The 25591-nt window shown below is 35.4% G+C and overlaps 1 protein-coding gene across 1 annotated transcript in view; it reads left to right on the top strand.

The window, feature by feature from the left end:
* The window catches only part of retm (real-time), a 75051-nt gene extending 59120 nt beyond the window's left edge, over positions 1-15931 (top strand). Inside the window, exons 6-15 of the mRNA XM_073093573.1 lie at positions 1307-1422; positions 2638-2827; positions 7863-7951; positions 8812-9070; positions 9779-9897; positions 11112-11237; positions 11587-11716; positions 12274-12389; positions 13375-13499; positions 14195-15931. Of these exons, the coding sequence (XP_072949674.1) occupies positions 1307-1422; positions 2638-2827; positions 7863-7951; positions 8812-9070; positions 9779-9897; positions 11112-11237; positions 11587-11716; positions 12274-12389; positions 13375-13499; positions 14195-14282 (1358 nt within the window). The 3' untranslated portion in view covers positions 14283-15931. The remainder of the gene's footprint in view (positions 1-1306; positions 1423-2637; positions 2828-7862; positions 7952-8811; positions 9071-9778; positions 9898-11111; positions 11238-11586; positions 11717-12273; positions 12390-13374; positions 13500-14194) is intronic.
* Positions 15932-25591: the final 9660 nt, after the last annotated feature.

Below are 25591 nucleotides of genomic sequence, written 5' to 3'. Positions count from 1 at the left end.
AGTTTCAAAGGTTCAAGAGTTTGTCATACAAACGATTTTGTGGAATTCATAAAATACATACAAATACGTGTTTATTTAAAAGCGTATGTCTTTCTAACAAAATTAATACAATCCCTAATTTTAGCTATTAAATTATTATCAAAATTTGTGGGATGCCTAGGGATAATACCGATAGAAATATGCCGCCTAAAACAAAAAAATGGCTGGTATGCTCCAATAAATCTAATCTCTGAGACGACGATATTTCTACAATCCCTGCAGACCGCCCGCCGCCCTCTGGGTCAAGGTCAGATCAGAATATTCCTTTGCCTTTCCTCTTAGCTGTATTTTTGCACAGCTTTTAAATATTACTTACATTTATTCCGCAGATTTAGGGCTGTAAGGTTTGATGTTTTTAAAGCTTTTATATTTAAGCTTGACCTTAAGTTTCTTTGATTATTTGGGATTAAAGAAATAAATGATTTACTTGTACAGGTCTTCGTGCACACATGGAATTAAAGTACCCCTATACCTATACCTAATTTTGTATCATATCTCATTTAGGTAGGTACGCGAATCTTAAACAAAGTTTTCTTATAACTGTTTTCGTTTGTGTGAAATGATGAAATGACACTTTGGAAATGGCTAAACCGCGTATCGTGAGCATATATTACATAATAGAGTGTCCACTGATACGGTTCTTTCTCTGATTTTTAATAGTTTAGGTGACATAAGCAGAGTTTTATTTTAAATCAAAAGTAATACATTTGCAAAGAGACGCGGGCGGAGGCCGTGTAGAAGGCAGCATACAATATTATGAAGTGCTTCAGTAATTCCTAATCTCGGTATTACCTAATGCAGTTTCCAACACTCCCCCCGTCTCCTCTCTATCCCTCACGCTCTCTTCGCACTGAGTCACGGTCAGATCACAGCTTCCCTTAGAATTTCCTGTCAATTCATTTATCCTTTTTCAAGGAAATACATTTTTATCGTATTGCTGTTATACGTACGTATTGCTGTTATTTTATGAAACAGCAGTAAAGAATGGGTACAAACTATTATGACAAACGCCATAATGTACAAAATATTATGGCGTTCATAAAAATCTATTACTTATATAACGCGAATCTTACTGTTTGTTATGGTATCTTGTATCAAGGTACAATTAGTTATCATTAATATTATTCTTATATTTGTATTTGCGCGAGTGTGTTTACTTGCTTGCGAGCCTGTGTGCGTGCGTGCGTGAAATAATGTAACACATTTATAGTAGGTACCACTGGAAATTTAGTGATAATAAATATTAATTTATCCCATGTTGTTATAGATCAATACACTCTGGACAGCGAGTATATCAAGCGGTATCTGGGAGAGCTGACCCCAATGCAGGAGTCCAGGCTACTGCAGCTGAGGAAGTGGATCGCTGACCTTCAGAAAGGCAAGGTAAGGTCCTTTGAAGCGAAAACTGAACGTGGTAAAAATAATAAAATCATTTACGCAAATGTAGATTATGCTGTTATCATAACCTTGTATTACAGGCATTTCCTGACAATTTTATACAAACAGTCATAATGTGGCGCAGAAAGAGCCGCCAAAAAATGAAGTTTTTATCATTGGGGCAACAACGCACTTCTTATTAGAAGAGATTAAAGCTATGAGCCAGACGTTTCCGTTGATTTGCGAGGTCATTTTACTGACACTCGTAAGGCTGACCGCCCATTAGCTATTATAGCTTGAGCAACTGGTAGATGATTACTATTAAGCAACGGTTAACGCGTAAGGTAACATCTCAAAAGTTTCTCGGACTCAGCTACTATTTAGAAGTTTATACAGATGCTTAGATGCAGATTTTTTCGAATAAAGTCAAATGTGTATCGCTCGCCGGTTGCTTAAAAAACAAATTGGACGCACGAGCTGCCATCTAAGCAACTGTTCAGTAGCTTAATTGACAAGGTAGCCTAAGAAACTATCGCTCAAATGATGGGCCACTGGCTAGCATAGCAATGGGCGGTCAGCCTAAATATTAATTTATTATTTTCCTCAAAACAAGTATCTGAAGTAAGCGAGTTATTTTTTGTCTTGATTTTTTTGATATCCTGATATATCTCGTTATTGGTTACGTACGTGGGTAGGTACAAAAAACTTGAATAGTAGTCGGTAAAACTTGGAGGTTATATTAATAACTTAAAAAGGATTGCAATAAATATATTGAGGAAATCAGTTCCCTATCAGTTCGTAATTAAATTTTAGTACATTAAAACATGATAATTTAATTAAAACTCTTAATTTATTTGTGTTGAAATGTAATGAATTAACAATACAAGAAAATTATTAAACAAACGTAATCTAAATTTAATGTGGAAATTGAACTTTTCAAATGTAAAGGCGTTGCAACTTACTCCTCAGCAACGCTGTCCCTGTAGTTTCGGGGCAAGAATAGGGCTACGGTATCCCCTGCCTGTCGTAAGAGGCGACTAAAAGGGGGCTTCCGGAGTTGCGGGCGGCAAGAGTGGGAGCTCGAACCACCCGGCCACCTACCCAAAAAAAAAAAAAAAGATATAGCAACGCATTTGTGACTGATCTTAGGTAGAAATTTAATCTTATCTGGGGTTAATTACAGGTATGCTACTTCTATATTTAAAAAAATCTAATATTCAGGTGCCGAGCGACACGACGTTGCTCCGTTTCCTACGAGCACGGGACTTCAACGTGGAGAAGGCACGCGAGATGCTCTCGCAGTCGCTGCTGTGGCGCAAGAAGCACCAGGTGGACCGCATCCTCTCCGAGTACGAGACGCCCGACGTCGTCAAGCAGTACTTCCCGGGCGGCTGGCATCATCATGACAAAGGTATACCATACCCTCATTATACTCCAACACTAATTAATTTTGAGGTGACTTAGGTGTTTTAGGCCATAGTCCACTGCGCTGGCCAAGTGCGAATTGGTAAACTTCGCATAACCATGAGACTGTTTACTAACTCAAAACGCTGCCAAAACTCTTTCTGCGTTATAACAGGAGTATTGCTGCTATTTTCAAGGTTCCTAAGACTTTACTGAGTCGTCAATTTAAGGAAGCAAAGCACCGCAACCATCATTCTCTGCAAGATAATCTTCTTTATTTATGATGTAACGGCAGTAACCACTTAATGCCAGGCCGAATCCATGCTCGTCTGCTCGTTTAAAAATATTCTTGGTCCTTTTAAGTATACAGGGTGAATTTTTAAAACGGGCCTTCAGGGCCAAATCCGAAACTATAAGGATTAGCGAAAAATGTTGAAAGGGGTTACGAGGCCGATTTTGATAAAAACTAAAACTGCATCATTAGTTTTTTAAAATATTTTTTTCCTTAGCCGGGAATCGAACGAGTTTATTTTGAAAAAAATGACACCTATATATTATTCCACTATCTGATAGTGTCGCTTATAAGGATCAAATTCTGGGAAGTAATGTTATGTGACAAATTAAAGGAAAAGGATTTTTTTAAGAAAATACGAATTTTTCCATACATTGGCATACTAATCCTTAAGGATTATACATAACAAATGATTTATGTATAATTCTTTAGAAACAGACATAAGTCATACCATTGAAGAATTTGTTGGTTAATCAACTTATTATTCGATGTTATGACTATGACATACGGCTTAGTATGAGAAAGTAATAGTTTGGCAAATAAGTTATCGCCGTTTTCGTTCCAACGTTAAGTATGATTTTCTATATCTCTTTTTTACCCGACTGCCAAGGAAGGGTTATGTTTTTCGCGCGTATCTTGTATGTTTGTCTTTCTTTATTTGATCCGATCTAACAAACGGCTGGATGAATTTCAACAGTTAAAGTGTCATTATATTTGTCTCAATAACCCGAGTGTCCTTAGATAGGTGTTAGTAAAAAAAAATCAAAATGGCGGATTTTTGGCGCGAAATAGTAACACATTTAAAAAAAAAGTTTACCGAACCGATCGAGTAGGGTATCAAATGAAAGGAAATTAAACGGAGATTATAAAAACATATTTGTATATATATAAAACAGTAAGGTGACTGACTGACTGAATAACTAAATGACTTTTTCATTTTTAAGAAATCAACGTACAGCCTAAACCAAGGACTTTACAGTTCTGAAATTTTGCACACAGGTTCTCTATATAGCTTGAATAAGTACTAAGAAAGGCCTTTTGGAAATTCTAACCTTAAGAGGGTAAAATAGGGGAAACCAGTTTTTTTGAAATCCTTTAATTTTGAAGCAACTACTATAAAATTTTGTATTTGGCTTTCTGGATAGGAACAAGGACGCACTTATTTATCTCCCTCCGAAAAATCAACCCCGTAGAGGGTAAAATAATGGTTAAAAGTTCATTTGAACTATCGTCAATTTTGAAGCAAACACTATGACATTTTGTATCAGGCTTGTTGGATAAAAATAATGAAATGCTACCTCTAACGAGGTAAAATAATGACCGAAACTTTGATTTACTGAAGTTATATATTTTATAGACCGTAAATGGTGAATTTTTTCGCGAAATAGTAACACGTTTTAAAAAAGTTAACAAAACCTATCGAGTAGGGTGTCAAAATAAAGGAAATTAAGAGGAGATTACACATACATTATATAATATATCTTATATATAAAATTCTCGTGTTAGTGACCGTACTCCTCCGAAACGGCTTCACCGATTTTCACCGAATTTTATATACATATTCAGTAGGTCTGAGAATCGGCCACTATCTATTTTTTTTACACCTAAGTGATAAGGGTTGTTCATCATTAACATTTTTTTATTTATATGGCAACACAACGTTTGCCGGGTCAGCTAGTACGTATATACTCGTATATACACATCGAGATGACTGTCTGACTAAATGAGAGAGTTGCTGTGCCAGAGATCAACGCAAGGGGAAACCGCTGAACTTAAGCGTGCTGGAATTTTACACATAGGTTCTTTAGCGTAAATGAACACTACGAGGATAAAATAGGATATATTGTTTGAACATCTTTTGTTTTTGAAGCAGACACCTACTATGAAACTTTGTATTTGGCTTTCTGGATAAAAATAATGTAATGCCTATTTCACTGCTTTTGGAAATTCTACTTCAGCCTTTTTGGTGCAGTCGGGTTTTTGATTTTTTAAATTAATTACTTGTCTTAAATGTAAAAAGCGTTGATTTTACTTTAATATAGTGTTGAATTGAAATTTTGTCGTTAACCGTTTTTATGATACAGGAGTGATGTACTTTTTCGAGGCATTCCAGTTTAGTCTTCAGGAGTAGCAGGCGGGGTGTGTGGCCGACCTCACGTAAGAATACCTTATCCTATCTGGAGTTGATTACAGATGTCCATGGGTGGCAGTACCCACTTATCATTAGGACTGCATGCTTGTCTGCTACTCTCATATACGAGTATTAAAAAAACTTCCAACAAATTTAACTGTGGCCGGTTGCTATATAAAAAAGAGTGTGGAAAATAAAGTGTCAAACTTCATAACGCAGACAGTGTAATAATATTCCACACGTGCGCTATTCAAATATGCAGTAAGATCATCGCGACGTATTCCGTTATTTTTATCTGTGACACGTCCCCGAAATTAGATTTTAAAATGAGAATTCTCTTTGCGCGAATTTGGATTAAAGTACATCAAGCTGTCAGATTTGCGGGGTACATTTTAAATATAAAATACGGCTCCTACATCTAAATATGTTTTTTTCAGAAAATATCTTGATAAAATTTTGAAGTTGATATTTAAGTATTTTATAATATTAAAAGAAATTCTTGTATGGTTACAACTCATTTGTATATCCCACTGCTGGACACGTGTCCCACGCTATAATCAGGGAAAGCCTGAAGTGTTCATCAGCAGGTTTATAAGCAAATAAAAAAAAAAATTTCATCGAAAAAGTTACATTGCTTCGTGTCGAAGTGTATTCGTATAAAATATAGTATTTTAAAGTTAGAATCATATCACTAAGAACATTTTTGTAAATTGAGAACCACGTAAAAATTACAAGAAAAAAGTATCTACAAACATACGATATACATAAACAGAAAACTCCATCTAGTAACAACTTTGTAAACTCGCATCTTAAACATTTAAAATCGTGGTTTATATATGTGTTGCTTATTTTATAATATAGAAATAGCAGAAAAGCATGTAGTCTACTATGGCACATAATGGTAAATGGTTACTGCCCCTCCTGAATATTTTGAAATCAACCCCAGATGAGTTTGGATTTCAACCTTACGTCAGCTATCATTCATACATCCGTACACACACTCTACTTTGTATATTAATGCATTAAATCGATATATTCACCAACATTACATTACAATTTTGAGGCACGCGAAAAAACTCGATTATCATACCTTGCGTGACCAAAAACTATTCCAGTTGAAAAAGCCATAACAATAATAACTTCAGCGACAATAAATCATGAGAACCATGAAATTTTGGAGCCTAATAGCGGATTAGGTCTGTAATAACATTACCTGGAAATCTGGAACGTAAACAAATATAACGTAAGTCGTCATTATTGTGCGGTAGCGTATATTTTACTTCGTGTTTTATCGTTTTGAAAAAGGTTTAAGAAACGAAATGTATGTATAAGCAGAAATAAAATTAAAGTGGTTAAAATCTACTTGGTTCGATGTAATAACTGTTGTGTAAAGCGCTGTTTTGTTTTTTTTTTGTTTTGTAATATAGGAGTAGCAGGCGAGCATGCAGTCCACCTGATGGTCCACCTACTGCCGTCCATAGACATCTGTAATCAACTCCAGATAGGATTAGATATTCCTACCTGAGGTCGGCCACACATGCGCCGCTACCTGAGGACCAAGCCGGAACGCCTCGGAAAAGTATTTCCCTCAAAACGGAACACAGCAGCGCCTAACACTGCTGTTATTAGGCAGAAATAGGTGTGACGGTGGTGCCACCGGAGTCGAACCACAAAGGCTTCTACCACCTTCAAAATGCACTAATGCACTTCCTCTCTTGAAGATTCCTTTATTATTTATTTAGTAATCACTCGGATTTGACTCTAAAAAGTAATTCTCGCAAATTGTCAACTTTACATCATTATTAAACGAAACTCCGCCCATAGCAAGTAAATCTATTTTAATGGTCCTAAAAATAACCTTAGTTAAGTCGGACATAAAAATATAAATTATTGGGAAACAAAACGTCCATTTCGAATGATTAGAAACATTGAGCCAAAAAAAATGTTAATACACGAAATGTTTAAATTAATGAATGGCGGGAACTTAACTGCCAAATTAATATGAAAAAATATGTATTTTCTTAAAATTGAGGCTTTTCCTTTAGTTTTTCATTTATCATTACTTTCCAGATTTTGATCCTTATAAGCAACACTATCAGATAGTGGAATAATATAGAGGGTGCATATTTTTTCAAAATGAACTCGTTCGATTCCCGGCTAAGGAAAAAGTTATTTTAAAAAAGTAATGATGCAGTTTCAGTTTTTATCAAAATCAGCCTCGTAACTCCTTTCAGCATTTTTCGCTAATCCTTATAGTTTCGGATTTGGCCCTGAAGGCCCGTTTTAAAAATTCACCCTGTATATATAACCTACAAAATTTCTATTATTTCTATTTATTCGGTTAACGTGACAAGTTTGAGGAGGATGCTCATTCTCAGTTTGATGATAAGATAAAATATTAACACAGGAAACGCTGAATGCAAAATTTATATGCAAAGTAAAAAGTCTACCATTTTAAATTAACAAAACTTCTAGAATATTTAATTCAATTACAACTTTTTACTATTATCTTGACGATGTTAAACTTTGTTCGAAGTTGTTCGCGTGAATTTGATCTTGGTTTTTCAGCGGCTTTTTTGCATTAAATTTTTATTCTCAGTACTTTTTTTGCTGTTTCAGACGAGCGTCCGCTGTACATCCTCAGGCTTGGTCAGATGGACGTAAAGGGTTTACTCAAATCTATTGGCGAAGACGGTCTTTTGAAATTGGTACGTATTTAATATTATCGATATATCGTTTGGCTTGTAATAACCAAGTAGTAAATATAATGTTTTTTAATATATTGTACGTGAAGATCGGTTGAAAATTGCACGGAGTAGGTAACAATATTAATAGAAAATATTTAATCTTATCGGTAAAACACTACATGTAAATGTTACAATGTTTATTATTTTTATTTATGCAAAATAGGTTATAATTAATGGATAAGTACATGTATAATTAAGGCTATTTAAAGATTATTTATTAATGGCAGTACGAGCCAACATGCAATTTATGAAACCAGTGTGGCATCTCCAATCCACTGCCCATTGCTTATCGGTGATAGTATGTATATTCATGGTCAACTTCACGAACCATTCCAGCTGCATATGGATTTAATGATGGTCGGGGCATGACTTGCGTTGGCTATCTAACTGGTGGATTGAATACCCAATATGCTACTTAAGCGTAATTAAGTTTTCACTGATCTTAATACATATTTCAATGTATAGTATAGTCCCCGCCAAACTTCTAGTCCGTTTTGAAGTTGAACACAACTATAAGCATATACTCTTTTGCAATAGTCAAGGCAAATATTAACGTAGCTATTATATGTACTCACGGACGAGCGGGCGGCGGGCAGGTTCCGGGGAGGGGGGCGGGGGGGGGGTCCCTCGCTGTCTTCGTCCCGCTAATACCTACATAATGTAGCCTACATTTGCTGTTGCGATGCAACTCGTTTCTATATTCAGAGCGGACTAGTAGTGTGGCGCGAAGTCTACATTTATATATGCGTAAAGACTACTCTACCTAGAAGGACTACCTTCTACCATAATAACCAAATTAAGTACAAATGTCGTTACGGTAGACGCTGCATGTATGCGAAGAGGGTCTGAAGCTGTTAGAGGAAGCAACTCGGGCGTCCGAGCGGGCGGTGCAGGCGTGGTGCCTGCTGGTGGACCTGGACGGGCTGAACATGCGGCACCTGTGGCGGCCCGGCGTGCGCGCGCTGCTGCGCATCATACAGATCGTGGAGGCCAACTACCCGGAGACCATGGGACGTGTGCTCATTGTGAGAGCGCCACGTGTCTTCCCCATATTGTGGACTATTGTCAGCACTTTTATCGGTTAGTTTTAAACTCGGCGCATTTACTAAATGTTTTATATATAAAATTCTCGTGTTACAATGTTAGTTACCATACACCTCCGAAACGGCTTTACCGATTTTCACCAAATTTCATATGCATATGCAGTAAGTCTGAGAATCGGCTACTTTCTATTTTTCATACCCCTAAGTGATTTTACTTCTAACATCTTACATCTAACATTATAGGCTTGCCTAATGTGTTCGTGTACTTCACCTAATACCTTAATCAGTTACAATTCTCCGATATAATTATATATTATTAATTTATTATATTTACATGAATTACAAAACTAAATTAAATCCAATGAAATATCAAAAAATCTAATAATTATATGGATCGATTAGGTATAGGTATGGGTCGAATGTCTCGATAGATTAGTCGAGTAGTTATATGGAACGATTTGCTTAAGAATCAAAATTATGTATATGAAATCTGCAGGAAGAAAAAGACTTGTTTCATAAAGCTCAAATATTTTATCAATTAAAAATAAAACAACAGCTGCATTTAAAAAAGTAATTATTAAATTAATATAAATTACATTATATGTTTTTAAATCAAATCCGTAATTAATTAGTTATTAGTTAATTAAATATAATCGTAGAATATATTAAAGACACGTTTAGTTAACATGAAGCCTTGTTTCGTATTACAATTCCATGGTCACTTAAAATTGATTTATAATTTCAGATGAGAATACTAGAAGCAAATTCTTGTTCTACGGTGGCAAGGACTATCTGCAACCAGGTGGTCTTCTTGACTACATTCCTAAAGATCTCATCCCTGATTTTCTTGGTGGACCTTGCAAGGTATGACTTTTGGTCCTATACTATTTATTTTATTTAAGTTCTTTAATACTTTTTTGTTAAATATTTTTAATATAGAACATAAAAACATATTTGTTCAAAGGGTAATTAAAACATAATGTGGTTATTGCCCTGACTTTCTGTTCAACTTGAATTTAATATACAAAAAAGTGTAATTAAAGAAACTTTTTATAATAAGGTTTTTGAATGGAATAATATGTTTTAAAATAAGAAATATTTATAAAAGCTACTAAGTAGGTATATCTTACATTATTTTTATTTAATTATAGAATCCTGTTTTTGTTTTGTTGCATTCAAAATATATTTTTATTTATTTTCTGTTATGTTTCCTCACATTTGCGGCAGTCGGATGTATTAGAGGTGTTGTTGAACGTGCCTCGCGTCTATTACGATGAAGTATGCGTAGATATATAATCGTTTAGCTTCAGTGCACATGTGGACACATTGTGCCTGATCAATATGCTATTGTGCCGACTTGTTTGTCTATCGTTGCTAGTTATTACTGTCGTAAAATATTTGTACCTACTGGTACCTGGTTGTTTGATGTAATCGAATAAGAAGTGAATTAAAGTGTCATAACGGCCTTTCGCATATTATTTTGATGCCATAAGAAAAAATGAATATGAAATGAAGGTAACATTCCGTTCATATTATGTCATAAACGTGATACAAAATTGAAAGAAAGAAAAAAATTGCTTACTTAATAAATTTTTATTGTATGTCTATTAAATAAAAATAGCAAAATAGAATAGTGTTTATAGATATAGTTTATTTCACCACTTCCTTTGCCATTTGGATGTGATAATATATTCGAACAGCCAGGTAACTAAACGTACTTTTTATTCTAAATACGTTAAGTTTTTTTCTTTACTTCTGTTAACTTTTACATTTTTTCTTACGTTTCTTTTGTCTTCAGTACGGATATATTTGTATACTATTCTTTACAGTTCATTTGTCAAACATTTTTAGATTATATTTATTACTGTATTTGTTTTCTCTCAATGATAAATCACATTCAAATAATAGCAATTTGTAAGTGTCTTAAATGTTACGCAAATGCTATTCGTTTCACACGTGCATCTAATATCACGTCAATGTATTTTTCAATCTCTGTTTATGTAACCTTAAGCCAGCGAGCACATAATTAAAAATGTATTTTGTGGAAATCTCTATTAATTTTGTTCATTTTGGTGCAGAGTTTCGTGCATGAGGGTGGACTGGTACCCAAGAACCTGTACGTGAGCGGCGCCTTCACGGAGCGTGATGGAGACCCGCTTAGTGAAGACAGCATTTACCGCTCCGTCAGTCTCACCAAGGGACAGGTAGGTCGGCCACCTGGTAAACACTACCTGTTATATCTATAGAAATTACATATTAATGAATAACATAATTATAGACTATGCCATAACTCCGACAATAAATTAAAACTAAGTTTCTTATTGTGATCTTTTGTCCTCCATTCATAAACGGGTCGTCCGTCAATAACAGGATAACATTTACAATACTCTGAATGGTACTTATGAACTATATTTAAGACACATTCACTTGCAAACTCTAGTGATTAAATAGCGAGTTTCGTCCCTTGATGTTGCCACTTGCCACATCCAGAAAAAAGGCCTGTAAAAATATAATCGAAAAGTAAGTATTATAACGGTTTCTTTTTAAACTCAGGTGCATGAAGTAGTGGTGGCCAACCGTGACCCCCAGAGCGTGCTGACGTGGGACTTCGACGTGCTGCGACACGACATCGCCTTCACCGTCTACCGCAGCGAGCAGGACCTCGACATACCTGACGCTGCCGGTATGTTGCTACAAAGTATAGTTAAATAAAGTTGTTGTAGAAGAGTGAAATGTACACATGAAGTCGATGTTAGAGACAGAAAAATATTCATATATCTAGAAGTTATGCTCAATTTTTTCTTTTCTTATTGGTTTTGTTTCTTTTTAGTAATTATGTGTATTTTTTTCGATATTAAAAGTTGTGTACTTAAACGATATCTAATTTTTTTTCCTAAAAAAAATATCAAAGATATCATGCGCCATTATGCTTTGTGGAAATTTTTTCGATGTAAGTCTGACAAAATATATAGGTCCAGTTAAATTGGTCTCTACTAATGGATGGAGTGTAATGGAAGCCAAAATTTTAATAATCTATGATTAAACATTGCACTTAACATTCGTTTTGTTATTTATTTTATTTATTATATATGAAATAACAAAATTCTTTTTTAGATTGTTATTATTTTTCTGTTGCGGTTTTACTCGCCATGCAACATTAAAATTGGTTCATTGTCTTAGCAATTATCCTTTATATGCAAACACTAAGTACGTACAGTTATTTGAGTGTGTCGGTCACAGCGGCGTGCGGCGCGGCGGGCGAGGAGGGCCGCTCGGTGCTGGAGCGCGGCGGCGAGGAACGCCACTACCACCGCGTCGAGCCCACGCTCGTCTGCCACGACGGGGAGAGCATACAGGTACACACTTACCGAGAGGTTTCACGTTCAATAAAGGTTAAAAGACAAAGACGTTATTTGTATCCTGAAACATGATTATGAAGTATAGTAAACTTTTTGCATGTTTAGATGCATGGTGGCTCCCTTCATGTAGTGACTAACCCCGTAAAGAACCCTTACCGAAAGATTATAATAGAGATACAGAGATATTCTTTGTTTTCGTAAATCAATGTCCATTTGGCGATAAATTTGTAATAATGAAGGTTTAGATTTTAATCTAAAATACTTGTAGTTTCTCGTCCATTCTTGGGTATATGTACGTTGACCACGTGGATGTAGGCTAAAGGTGGTACAACTCTCAGTGATTGGACTCCGGTGGCACCGCCGTCTCACCTATTTCTGCCTAATAACAACAGGTTTAAGCGTTGCCGTGTTGTGGTTTAAAGGGTGTGCAAAGGGAAACATAGTTTTCAAGGCATTCTAGCTTAGTCCTTAGGTGCAGCGGTGCATCCGTGGCAAATCTGTAGTAGAAATCTAATCACATTTCACAAATAAATTTGATTTGATTTGATTTAGGAATCTAATATTATCTCAGGTTGATTACAAATGTCAATAGGTGGTAGAAGCTACTTACCATTAAGTAGACTGCGTGCTCGTCTGCTACTATTATATTATAAAAAAGGCTAACTGCGTACATATTTATTAGAATTAGGAACGTACGTACTCTGACTTTTATCAGTGTACGTACGTTCCTAAGGAATACGTTTTTGCATCCGTATGCGTCATCCATCATCCATCCTTTAAGAGTCCACAGCTGGACATAGGCCTCCCATAATCTGCACCACTCCGACTGGTCTTGAGTCGTGTGAATCCAACGGTTACCCACCGTCCACTTCAGGTCATCATCAGTCCACCTGAACGGGGGGCGTCCTGTACTTCTTTTGCGTATGTACGTGAAATTCTGTGTACAAGTCCACGTGAAATTAAACGAGAGTTTGTTGCGTAGGGCTCGCACGTGATGGCGGAGCGCGGCAGCTACGTGCTGCAGTGGCGCTGCGAGCTGCCCGACAGCGCGCCGCGCGCCGCTCAGCTCGTCTACTTCCACGAGACGCTCGCCAGCCACCACTACAGGTGAACTGCACTTACACACGTCACTACTACTGTTTATAATACGAGTAGTAATGTAGGAGTCAATACATAATATTTTTACTATTGGCTAACGCTGATAATATATTAAATAACGCTTTCTATGCTCATAGCCTCACACTAGGATTTTCCTTTTGTGGGTGCCACAGACACACACAAACACAATGAACAAATACACAAACATTCAGACCCAGAACGCAAATCTAAATTAATCATTTATTATTCTTTTATATTATTCTGGTTAGGGATTGAAACCTGAACGTAATGTCAAGCCGGGAGAGTAAAGTTGTTAAAGTTCTTTAAGTTTTTAAATCATATAAATCATCAATATCAAGATTGTTTGAAAACAAAGCAAAGCGTTGTATAAAAGCTTTAATTAAAGACATATGTATACTTACATCGGTTCACACATCATTTCTTAGGCAACTCAATAGACTGTTTATTGTATATGCACACGTTTTGGTTTAAAAGATGCTATTTATATATATATTACTTTTACATAGCATTTACTTAGTTATAATAGACACAATTATTCATTCCCAATCTGGAGTTCGATCAAATTCCAAACTGACACATAATTTATTACTTATTTTTCGCTTTGTTGCTCAAAAACCGGAAACTTTAATTCGATCGGTAGTTAGATGATCTCAAATGGCCTATACATAATAAACTGTTGTCAGGGGCTCCATGTCGAGCCTGCAGTCCGGCACCAGCGGGTTCTCGTGCCTCAGCGGCAAGTCTGCGGGCAGCTCGTGCCCCTCGCGGTGATTGGAGCCCGCGCCCCACTCCTAGCCCGCGCGGGGGCTAGTGCCGGTGGAGAAACTGACTCTGAACCTATGTGAATAAAGTTCCCTTCTCATCGGTCATGCTTGTGTGGGTTAGGTCCTGTGACTAACGACTCATGACGTCATACCTGTCATCGAAACTAGATATCAATGATAATGATGCGGATTAATAATGCATACTCACGTTTGAATCAGTTTTCCATTGACATGCAAATGTAAAGTAGTGTCAATCTCCATCTCTGCTTTACTTAAGAATATATGCAAAGTATATTAAAATATAAAAAAATATAATAATATGTTTAAGGACACATTGTTAACTTAAATGTTAGATAAAAGCAATTACAATGACTATAGTACACGCTTTACATTTTAGTACATAGATGTGGACCCGGTATTGTATACTATTGCAAGATTTATTCATTATTGAATCGACTATATCATCTACTGGCCTTTTGTTAGAAAGGTCTATTGTATATGAATAATTGACTTATTTAGAAACTAGCGACTAGCTAGCTTGCTAAAATGCCTAAAGAGGAATTGATTTACGAGTTCCGTAAACTGACGACCTAGTATACTGTAGTATGCAAATCAATATTACTGATTATGTTTGACTGGTACAATACATGCTCCTTTTTTAAAAGTTTATTAAAAAAATGCCAAAGAATTGCTAAATTTAAAATTATAAAATGGAATACTTTACAAAAGCCAAATTAGGAAATTCAACAACAATTTTTGACTTCGTATGTTGGATCAAAAAATATTTGAAAGTTTGTATGGTAAGGATGTATCATACGTAAATGTAGAAAATGTACTAGAAAATATGGTATCATTATTAACTGGTACTAAATGTATAGGAAATTAAGATATTGGCTCTGGGTCCGGGGCGTGCTTGTGTGCGTTTCTGTGGCACCCAGAACATTGAAAATATCAGTGTGTGGGAGAGTTTATAAGTAATGAGCTCACGCAATTCTATGGACAACTTGTAGACGAAATAAAGGATTGTCAATGGCAGCCGTGGATATGATCTATCGGCTACGTCATAAACCTGACGAAGTATGTAAAATATCTCTTGGGAATTATGAAGTCAGGGCTCAAAATATACGAGAGGAATTACAGTATTTTGCACTGTAGAAAAGGTATTTATTATGAGTTATTGAGATATCTAATCTTTGATATCTCTAGTAATATTATGTGAAGCATGTGTCCGATGACAGCAATATTAGTAAAATATTAATATAAATAATATATTAGGAATATCGATGTGAACTTTTAAAGAAAATTAAACTGGCGATATTCGACATGACCAGACGACCAAGCGATCATAAGTCTTAGTAAGAAGTCACATTGGTAACACGTAATATTTAGGGAGCACTACCTAATTCTCCAATAGCTACGTGTATTTCATCATAATCATATTAGAATTACTTTGTTTTCGGACCAGAAGAATGTAGTCTAAAGATATTATGGAGCGTACAAACTGAAAGGGTATAGAATTTTGAGGCTTTTTACAAGCTTTGATTTAATTTGCTGCGTTATTTCGTTCGTCTATATGTGCGAGAAAAATATATGCATCTGAATTCAAATCAGTTTATTTGAGAAAATTACGAAAAATATTGTTTATACAATTTTTAAAATTTTAAGATCAGGGGTTGTATCCGGTAATTCCTCCATAAAACTCCCCTCGCTACTCGCTTATAACGTATGTAATACCATTGAATAATGCCTCCGTCGTCCTATTTTGTTGTTACGCTACACCGTTTCTAATCTGCACGTGGCAAGTAGTGATTCAAGTAGAATCAAGCTTTCCGCACGACGTATTTATGTTCAATAGACACATTAATTATATCTAACTATAAATCAATAATTACAATGGCATTTAAAAAATACTGATCTGAGATTTAGGAAACATTTAGCCTTTCTATTCGATTCGATTTTAACTCAGGTTGCAATTGCTGGCGAGGTTGCTTTATTTTTCGGCAACATTGCTCGCCATGTCTGGCAACGTTGCAGGACAAAATATATGCAAGCAATATTTTGCATACATAGGACAAAGATGATGACTTAAATACTGAACGTAAAGGTCGAATCATTAGGTACTTATGTGGCTTAAATGAGATAGAAAAATATATATATTATATATTATCCTTCCTAATTATTGCTGTCAATCGGTAATCGTGTTCCGTCGTATTCCTACGTAATGGAATTTATACAATGTTATCATAGTAATAAAATATTATGTCGCCGCTCAATAGAGTAATGCAAATATAAAACGTATGCTTCTAGCGTAAAGTCTATTTTTGATTAAGTAGCGAATTATATTAATAGGTAGCTGTAAGTTATGAAGGATTGTTAAAGTTACTCGAAGAATGGGTGGAACCCTTTTTACACAATAATTATGCCTACCTTGTTGCTAAGTAAAATAGTCATTACAAATAATAAGCTTTCGTTAATTTCATAGTTTTGCTACATGTCAATTTCGTGTTACAACAATTTACAAACTTTTAACACTAATTTTGTACTCAAATGTATTTACAAAGATAAGTTTTATTATAATGAAGGAATTGAATGTTCTGCGAATAATTTTAACAATGCTAAAAAAAAAGAATCTCTGTTGTAAATGTAACAAAATTCTAATATATATACAAAAATGTCTCGCGGTTATTACGGTAAGTGATTACAAAAGCGTTGGGTACAAAGTCGTGTAAAGAAAGATGTATTCTTAGACCGGGGGCCGGTTGGAAATACCATTTGTGTATATAATACCACGTTTACTTACATTTAAGTGATAATACAATAAAATAAATACACAATTATTATTGTAAGTCTGGTATGTATTTTGTATTCTATATTTTTAACACGATTGTTGGTTCCCGGTGTTGGAAAAAACTAGAGCACACATTTATTTTATTAAAAATTAATGGAAGAATAACAAATTATTGAATAGTGTGTGTTTCTAGTTTTTGTCAGATCGCATATCGTCTGCGCGGGCAATGTGTATGCTCTTAATGAATTTAATTTTTACGCGAAAATACTTATTTAACAACTACCATAAAATAAGTAAACATTACAAAATTAAATTAATTATAATATTTTATATTTTTTACGCTTACCTTTTATAGTCGCAAGAAATTATTATTTTCAGCTGTCATATTGTTTCCCGCGCAAATGAATGCCACAGATTACGTATTGGGCGTAAAGGAAGTATCTCAATATTTGAGGATGTACATACACACAATTCTGCCAATGTTGTAGAACAGAGAAAGCGCATATTTTTCCAAAAAAATCTATAATGTTGTAAATAGCTTGTTAGATGTATTCGAGATGTAGTGTAGTTATTGTTAAAATACTCTAATAAATATAAATGGCCAATGCTTATACGCTGCCAAAGAATTGAAAAAAAATGTCCATCTTCAATAATAAATATTAGTCAATATTAAATTATACAGATTATTGTCATTATATTGTTATTGTGCAAAATTTCAATGTTAATAATGATAAATGTAGACCATATGAATAAGGTACCTATAATTCTTAGTACCAAGTATTTACATTTTACTTTCATGTATCTATGTTTATCTTAATTCATTGTTTTGATTAGGTATTAAATTGTATTATGCGTTTATTCTCTTAAGATTAAATAGTACTAGTGTAATTTTTTGTGAATATTTTAAAAGTAGCTTGTTAAGGTAGCTGTAACGTTTGGTGGCGGAATTTGCTTGGGGATTTACTCGGTGGATATCATTGTCCTGTTTTTATCGTTCTCGTTCAGAAAATTCTTAGTCTGCTGTTTCTTGAAACATTCCAAATCTCCATTGAGAGAGTATTACCAACCATAAAATAATACTCTGTTTTATGTTTAGTAGGAGAATTTGCAGACCAATTTGTTGACCAGTTTTTTTTTTTCCATGCACATTATTTTTTATTTCACAACAAATATCATAATCATTTTATTTGAAAGTTATACCGATCGGAATTTAATATTTTTGGCTGTCAAAAATTTCGTTGGCTTCGTATAAGTCGAAAATATATCTTTTGTCTCATGTATGCCACTAAGATCAATAATGGAAAATAAAAGTGTTTGTATAATATGCATGAATCTATAAATAATATTAAGATAATGGAAATGTAGATTTCATGCTCAAATCTCTCATGAGTTCTCTCATTTTGTTACCAAATTGAGTCTATAGCATAATTAAATAACAGAGAAAGGCCGTTCTGATATTATTTATATATATATATATATATATATATATATATATATATATACCTATGACGTCATTATATAGATTGTTGTTGCCTTCGTCGCAAATATGATTTTGAATCATTTCCTCTTTTATAGCTATTTATTAGTATTGAATTTTAAAGATGTCACTCTATAACAGATTACATACTGCAATCGAGGTTATTATTTTAAAATTCGTTACGCAAATAATGTATGTTATTAATAATAATAATTGATGACACGTGCGTGCAGCGCAGTGTGTACAAACTCTAATGGTCTACTGTATGCATGAAATTCCTTTGAACAGTAATGGCGGCTGAAATCCAGCCCAGCTGTTAATTTAAGCGTACAATATCTTTGGTTTCCGTTCTTCCGTTTAAAAAGTAAGTATTTACATAGTGTTCTTCACACAATCGCACGAGAATAGCATAGTTAAGAATGCTTGGAACCATGAATGCAATATAGAAGGAATTAAGTTGACACTTTGCATTGTAACGCAGCTACGCCCTTGTCTGATATCTGGTACACTGGCATTTGGCAATGGAGTATGCTCATTGGCATTTTGTTAAGTAGAGTACATACTCGTTTACTAATAAGCTTAAAAAGGCATAAGGGCCTGGCATTCTACGGCATTTATTCCAGATATTCCACTATTTACTTTAATCTAATTCAATCTATCGTACCTACTTTTTAAACCTAAACCTTTATGCAAAATTCCGTGCATTGAAGCACTATCCTGTTTCTAAACCATGCTATGTTCAGCACCGTGCGAGAAACTTCCTATGAGCATTTTAAACACTCGCATCTTTCAATTTCTTTAGTGTTGTGAGCGTATGAGCAATTTATGAATAGATTTAATGTACCTAATCTCAAATAATAAAACTATGAACCTATCTTAAGAACGGAGTTGGTCCTATGAAATGTTATTTATAATAGGTATACCTATGTTAAGAAAGAAACTAATACACATTAGTAGAATTTATTGACTATTAAAATAAAAATCTAAATCAATTACATCTGTCTTTTATTACTATCACTGTAACAAAGTAAGTGGTGATTATAGATTTATCGTAACTAACATACGATTTAAAACAATACCTTTTAAGGCATATGATTCACAATTTTCATCTAGATCTTTCTGGATTCTTTCTAGATTGTGTCTTATCTGATTCAGACAATATAATCTCGAATGGTTCCCTTTGTTATATATGTTATGAAGTTATTAAATATTTCATAGTTCCATCCCCATCCATCCATCCATCCCACCATCCCTGAAAGTTCCATGTCTTTCTAACATGGAACTTTCAGGGTTAGCTTTTTGACATCATGGGTCAATGGATTTTGCAGTTGGTGACGTTGAGGACTTGTGCAGCAGTTGCACGCTGATAGCGTGTCTCTTTGCTCCTTTTGATTTCATGGAAAGGGGATGCGGGATGGAATGGATTTTTCATGGAAGGGTAGACTCTGTTTACTCTGAAGCGGTAGGAACATCCCTACATGTATGTAAAAGTATGTATGAAAATCTATGAAGGTAACATTTACAGGTATAGGTATTGTATTAGAAACTAACAATGGCAGTTTCGAATTTTATCCAGTTTCGCAATCATACAGATTGTTTACGACAAAACCGTAACCAATTTCATAAAACATTAAAGCCGAAAGCTCGATAAGGGACCCCGTTTCACAACAGCCATCGCCCACCGTTTTGATTAGCCGCGCTCAAATCGCCAACCAACGGATTTATTACTAAACGAATGGTTTCTTTTCGTAGTTGGAATCTTTTATGACGACGATAAGCGGCGGACAATTTTCCGCCATGGAAATATGTTTTTACGACGCGCCGCCACGCGGGGACAGATTAAAAATTATGAGACAAAGGATATAAATTGTGATTGGGAACCTAATTATTGTTTGATCAAGCAAAAAATTAAGTAGACAGATATACTCGTACCTGCGAGATTTAAAATTGAGGTATTTTTAATAGGTAAGGCATATGTCTTTAGGGTAGGCAGTTACAGGTAATATCTATCGATGCCAAGTTTATCTTTTGGACGTAACGTGTCATGTGCATGTTTAAAAGGGCATTTTACTAAGGATTTAAAATTCTAAACATGATCATGGTGTAATAATACCGTTTTTTGTTTAGGAACTACAATGTTAATATCTATCAAAAGCCTTAACTATGTCATAGTCAGTCGATACTAATGGTTGATAGAATATAGCACTCCCTTCAAACTAGAATACAGCAGCGCTTAATACTATTTTTATTAGATACAATTGTTTCAGAGAGAAGACAAAAACACATGGACCATAGATGTAATACCACACTGCGTATTAAGTTGGTGCTCCTCGTTTGAAACGTTTAAATGTCTTTGCTATCCACTCTTCAAACCAGAAGATTACATTTGCTCTATGGCGGAGGAAAGAGATCACACGTACCACTTGAATATAATGATAAAGGAGCAAATGCGGAGGTTCTGCACCTTGATACGTCGATAGTTTTGTCTCTGTAGTTCCGGGACCAGAATAGGGCTACGGTATCCCCTGCCTGTCATAGGAGGCGACTAAAAGAGATTTTCGGGATGCGGGTGGCAAGAGTGGGAGCTCGAACCGCCCGGCCAGCCACCCTGGGAAGGACGGCAGTATGTGTATCGTGACGTGTGTGTAGTGACAACGTCACCACACACCTATCAATCTCACCTGGTGTTCCCTTGGAGATCCCGGAGTCCTCCACGCAGCGCCGACGGCGATAACCTGGGAGGTTTTAGTACGGTAAAAATCCCACATAACCCTGTGTCGCTCCCACGGTACCGGGTACCTTTAGAAGGTTTCCCCCTCGAGAAAAAAAAGTATAGACATACATAATATTTGTCGCGACCTTTACGTGAGAAAAGGATCCGAAAATGTCAGGTTAAAGTGTTAAGTGGACTGTAAATTTGGCGAGACGGACACAACATCTCTGTGTGTTGAAGATTTTACATTTTATTTTATTTAATTGTTTATGGACATGTTCGTATAACGAGACCAAGAAGACAAATTCAAGGAAATATATTTCAAAATTGTTAAAGGAGAATGCCCATTCTTGGTACTGATTTTTCTCATGCGTCAAAATGAAAGTAATATTAAAATTATTTTTTGAATTTTTTACATAATTTCACGATCAGAATAGTTTCTTTGAACAGGGGATTCCATTTAAGATAAAATAAGACGAAATGTTGATTGTTGTTCTTAAAAATTAAAATGGCGGTCACTTATACCCGGAATTCAATAAGATCTATTAGTGTTTTGACTAATGATTATTCTCATGCGACAAAATGAAAGTAATATTAAAATTATTTTTTGATTTTTTTACATAGTTTGTCGATCAGAATAGTTTCTTTGAACAGGGGATTCCATTGAAGATAAAATAAGACGAAATGTTGATTGTTGTTCTTAAAAATTAAAATGGCGGTATTTTATACTCGGAATTCATTAATTTAGGTTTTTAGGATTATTTTAGGTTTTTGTACCTACTACCTTTAAAAGTAAATGGAATATGTTAATCGAACTACATTATAGGTACCTACTATCAGTTAAAACCGACCTTCAATCTATCGTCGGATATTTTCGATTTTGAGGTTATGTAACATTTCGGTAAATCACTTCAGAACCCGGATGCCGATCTAAAAAATAATTATTGGTGGTAGTATTTGGTTAATTATACATCGTCCACAACAAGTTTCAATTTGATGCAACTCTGGACGGCGGTCCATACTTTCATGGGCATTGTCCTTTACAACAATAGTTTGGTACACTAGGCTGATTTGCCTGTATCGTAGATAATTTAATGCTGATTATGCTGTAACCATTCTTAAAAAAATCAGTACCATCGATCAATCCATATCAGAATTTGGCAGAGTGAAAACTTCTGCTATAGCTCATAAATAGCTACTTAAATGGCATTGATGGCAGCCTAGCCGGACCATAAAATTTGACATGTTGAAAATGATTAAATATATAACTTTCCACCACATTTTCATATTTATTGTTGCTTTTAGTTTGTACTTTTAATTTAAATGGTGATGATAAGAAATATAAATTATTCCATTAAAAGAGTATACCTACTACTAAGCATGTAGGTAAACGGTTAATGCAGGTGGAAGAACCCTTTGTGGTTCGACTCTGGCGGCACCACGCCACACTTATTTCTGCCTAATAACAGCAGTGTTAGGAGCTGCTGTGTTCCGGTTTGAAGGGTGTGGCAAGGGAGACATACTTTTTCGAGGCGTTTCAGCTTAGTCCTCAGGGGTAGCGGCGCATGTGTGGCCGACCTCAGGTAGGAATATGTAATCCTATCTGGGGTTGATTACAAATGTTCATGGGCGGCAGTAGCCACTTATCATCAGGTGGACTGCATGCTCGTCTGCTACTTCTATATTATAAAAAAAAGCAACCTTAATACCTGCAAGCAAGTCCTTAGTAGGACTAAGTTCCCTGTAAATCTTTATTATTTTGGGGACGCTACCACGATACCATGTAACGATAGTTACCAAAAAGGAATATACCGGAAAAACTTATGCGAAAATGAAGTTCAGACGATAATTAGTCAGAGCAAACAAAAGAGACATCTGCTCCAATTTCAAAGCCATATTATATGCCTAGCATTTTAATTGCAGAAATTCTCTTATAACTTACATCGGCTTTTGTAAAAAGGAAAATACCACAGCATCGCTATAGGTACAACTGTTGTGTTATTATATTAAGACTTCCGAATTATACCTACCTACTGCATCTCTGTAAACCATGCTATATGAAAGCAGTGAAACTATCTTTGACGAAGGATTTATGTGCTAGGTCCATCCAGTAGAAGAAACAAAACGTGGAAGGTACAATCCCATGCTTTAAGTTATACCTACGTAGGTACGTGTTAAGTAGGTATTAGTGTTTGAGATTCGTGGACAGATATTTTAGTAAAACAAACATCATTGGAAAGGAGATTAAAAGATGAAGAATGCAAAGAAAGTAGCGGAAAATATACCAAGTATTAAAATTAAAGGCAAAATCAAAAACGTGGTCTCACATCTAGAAGAAAGCCGCCATCGGAACCAATCACATATAGTCACGTGTACGTTGCATCGTCGTTGTGCGGCGCAAGGCGACACGAGCCGGGGCGAACAAACTAGTATAGGGACAGTTTGCTCATCCGCTCGGGTCGCCCATCGCCCCAGGTCATCATCCAAATCCGAAATATTTAAAAATCCGTCTCCGAAGACGTAAGGAGCGCGCGCGCGCCGGGTCGACACTACCGTATGAAAAACTAATGGTGTTTGCGCAAGTGTTTTCAGTAACAATTGTAAGGACTTTTCTACTATTACATGGGCGATGTGGCAGCTGGAGTGCGTTATCGTTTTTTATATGAAATGTCAAATTTTTAAATTTCCTTTGTACTATGCCTACCTATGGCTACTGATTCAAATGCCTGACTTACGATATACAATCTTGTAATTGTTGCGCTACCACTACTTTAATCGGATGTTTTAACTTTTGTCTCCCTAAGAGTGACTTTGTTTTGACAGGTTAGCCGCTCCGAAAAGTATTTCAATTAGCTTTTTATACAGAACTTTTCTCAGTTAAGCTTTTATGGTAGTTTGTATCCCAAGCATGCGCACCTCTTGTTTTATGAAGAAATGAACATAAGTACTACAAATGAATTAATAGGGAGAAAAATATCGAGGGAATGTATACAATGGACCAGCAGTTTGGAGCGGACTATAACTTGCAGAGACTTTCCTAAAAGTTACGTCAATATTTTTTCTACATTTCTCTTCACTGAAGCCTGTTTTTTTTTGTGTGAGCGGAGGCTAATGGATAGCACAGCAACATCAGCAGCAACTATTTGACATTTTAGTCAACTTGTAGGTAGTATGTTTGAGACACCATGTGAAGTCCATAAACCTCATATAAATAACGTATCGATGAAAACCAGCATTCTATTCTGGGGCCGAGCAATTCCCAAAAGGTCTAACTCCTTGTCCCCGTTGGCTCTATATCGTGTTTTAAGGGATAAGTTGTTTAACATTCTAACTAAGTGACATCTTTAACTAGCCTGAAGTTCTCAACCTGGCCATTTCACGAAAAGGCGTTATTGCTTTTCGAACCGCAAAAGGCAGCATACACGAGTGCCGGCGACCCACATAACCGATCGCCGCGGTTTTATCAATGTTGATAAACTTAACTACTGCCTCCTCGTAAGTTGCGCGCAGCACCATGAAATCAGAACGCACGCCAATAATTAGTACGCAAACGGTATTTGTGTTAAATGATAAAATTCAATTATTATTTACGATATTTCTTCATAAACGAGGACACGAAATAGAATCTTAAAGTATCACTCCCTCTCGGGTCGTGGAAGTCATTTCTAGTGACGACAGAGAAGAGTTTAATGGGAGGGTCTCTCAATCTTCAAAGGGAAACATTGCTTTCCCTGTGAACTTATACATCTGCATAGGTGCAGTTACGAAGAAGTATACCTAAGCTCTGTTACTAAGCCGAAGCAACGAGAACGAGTATGTTCAAATTGTTCAACAGCCGACCGATTATTACCTACTTTAATTGCCCAGAACAAAATTTCAATGAAGATTTTGAATTTATTTAAAACAAATTATTTATGATAAATTCTATCATTATCATCTTTGAATAATTAATCTCGACTTCTCGAGTTCAAAACAGATGCACGTCAAGATGCAATCTTTACTTAATTCGTTATAATTTCAATAAGAGGTCATGTTATATCTAAGATTGTTTTATACGTTTCTAAAGCTATTAAGTCTATCCAACATATGAGTTGTCTAAAGAGGTTTCCACGTATATAGTCTCAGTGGAAACGAAGAGAACGAGGGAAAAAAGGAGTCAGTTTATGCAATAGCGCCTGTTATACACATTTTAGCAATTTATCGTACGAGTGAAACTGCACATAATGCTTGTTCGGTTATTTATGAACAGGCGATAGAACATTTCTAAGATATGTATTAGGTAAGTAAAACCTAAATAGACTAATCTATTACGCAGGACATTTATATTTTTAGTATGTA

This window comes from Epargyreus clarus, unplaced genomic scaffold, assembly GCF_041222505.1.
Source record: "Epargyreus clarus isolate Ecla_fem2 unplaced genomic scaffold, WU_Ecla_fem_2.2 ptg000004l, whole genome shotgun sequence".
In the NCBI taxonomy this organism is placed as follows: domain Eukaryota; kingdom Metazoa; phylum Arthropoda; class Insecta; order Lepidoptera; family Hesperiidae; genus Epargyreus; species Epargyreus clarus.
Note: the sequence above shows the minus strand (reverse complement) of the source record. Positions and strands in the feature narration are given on the sequence as shown.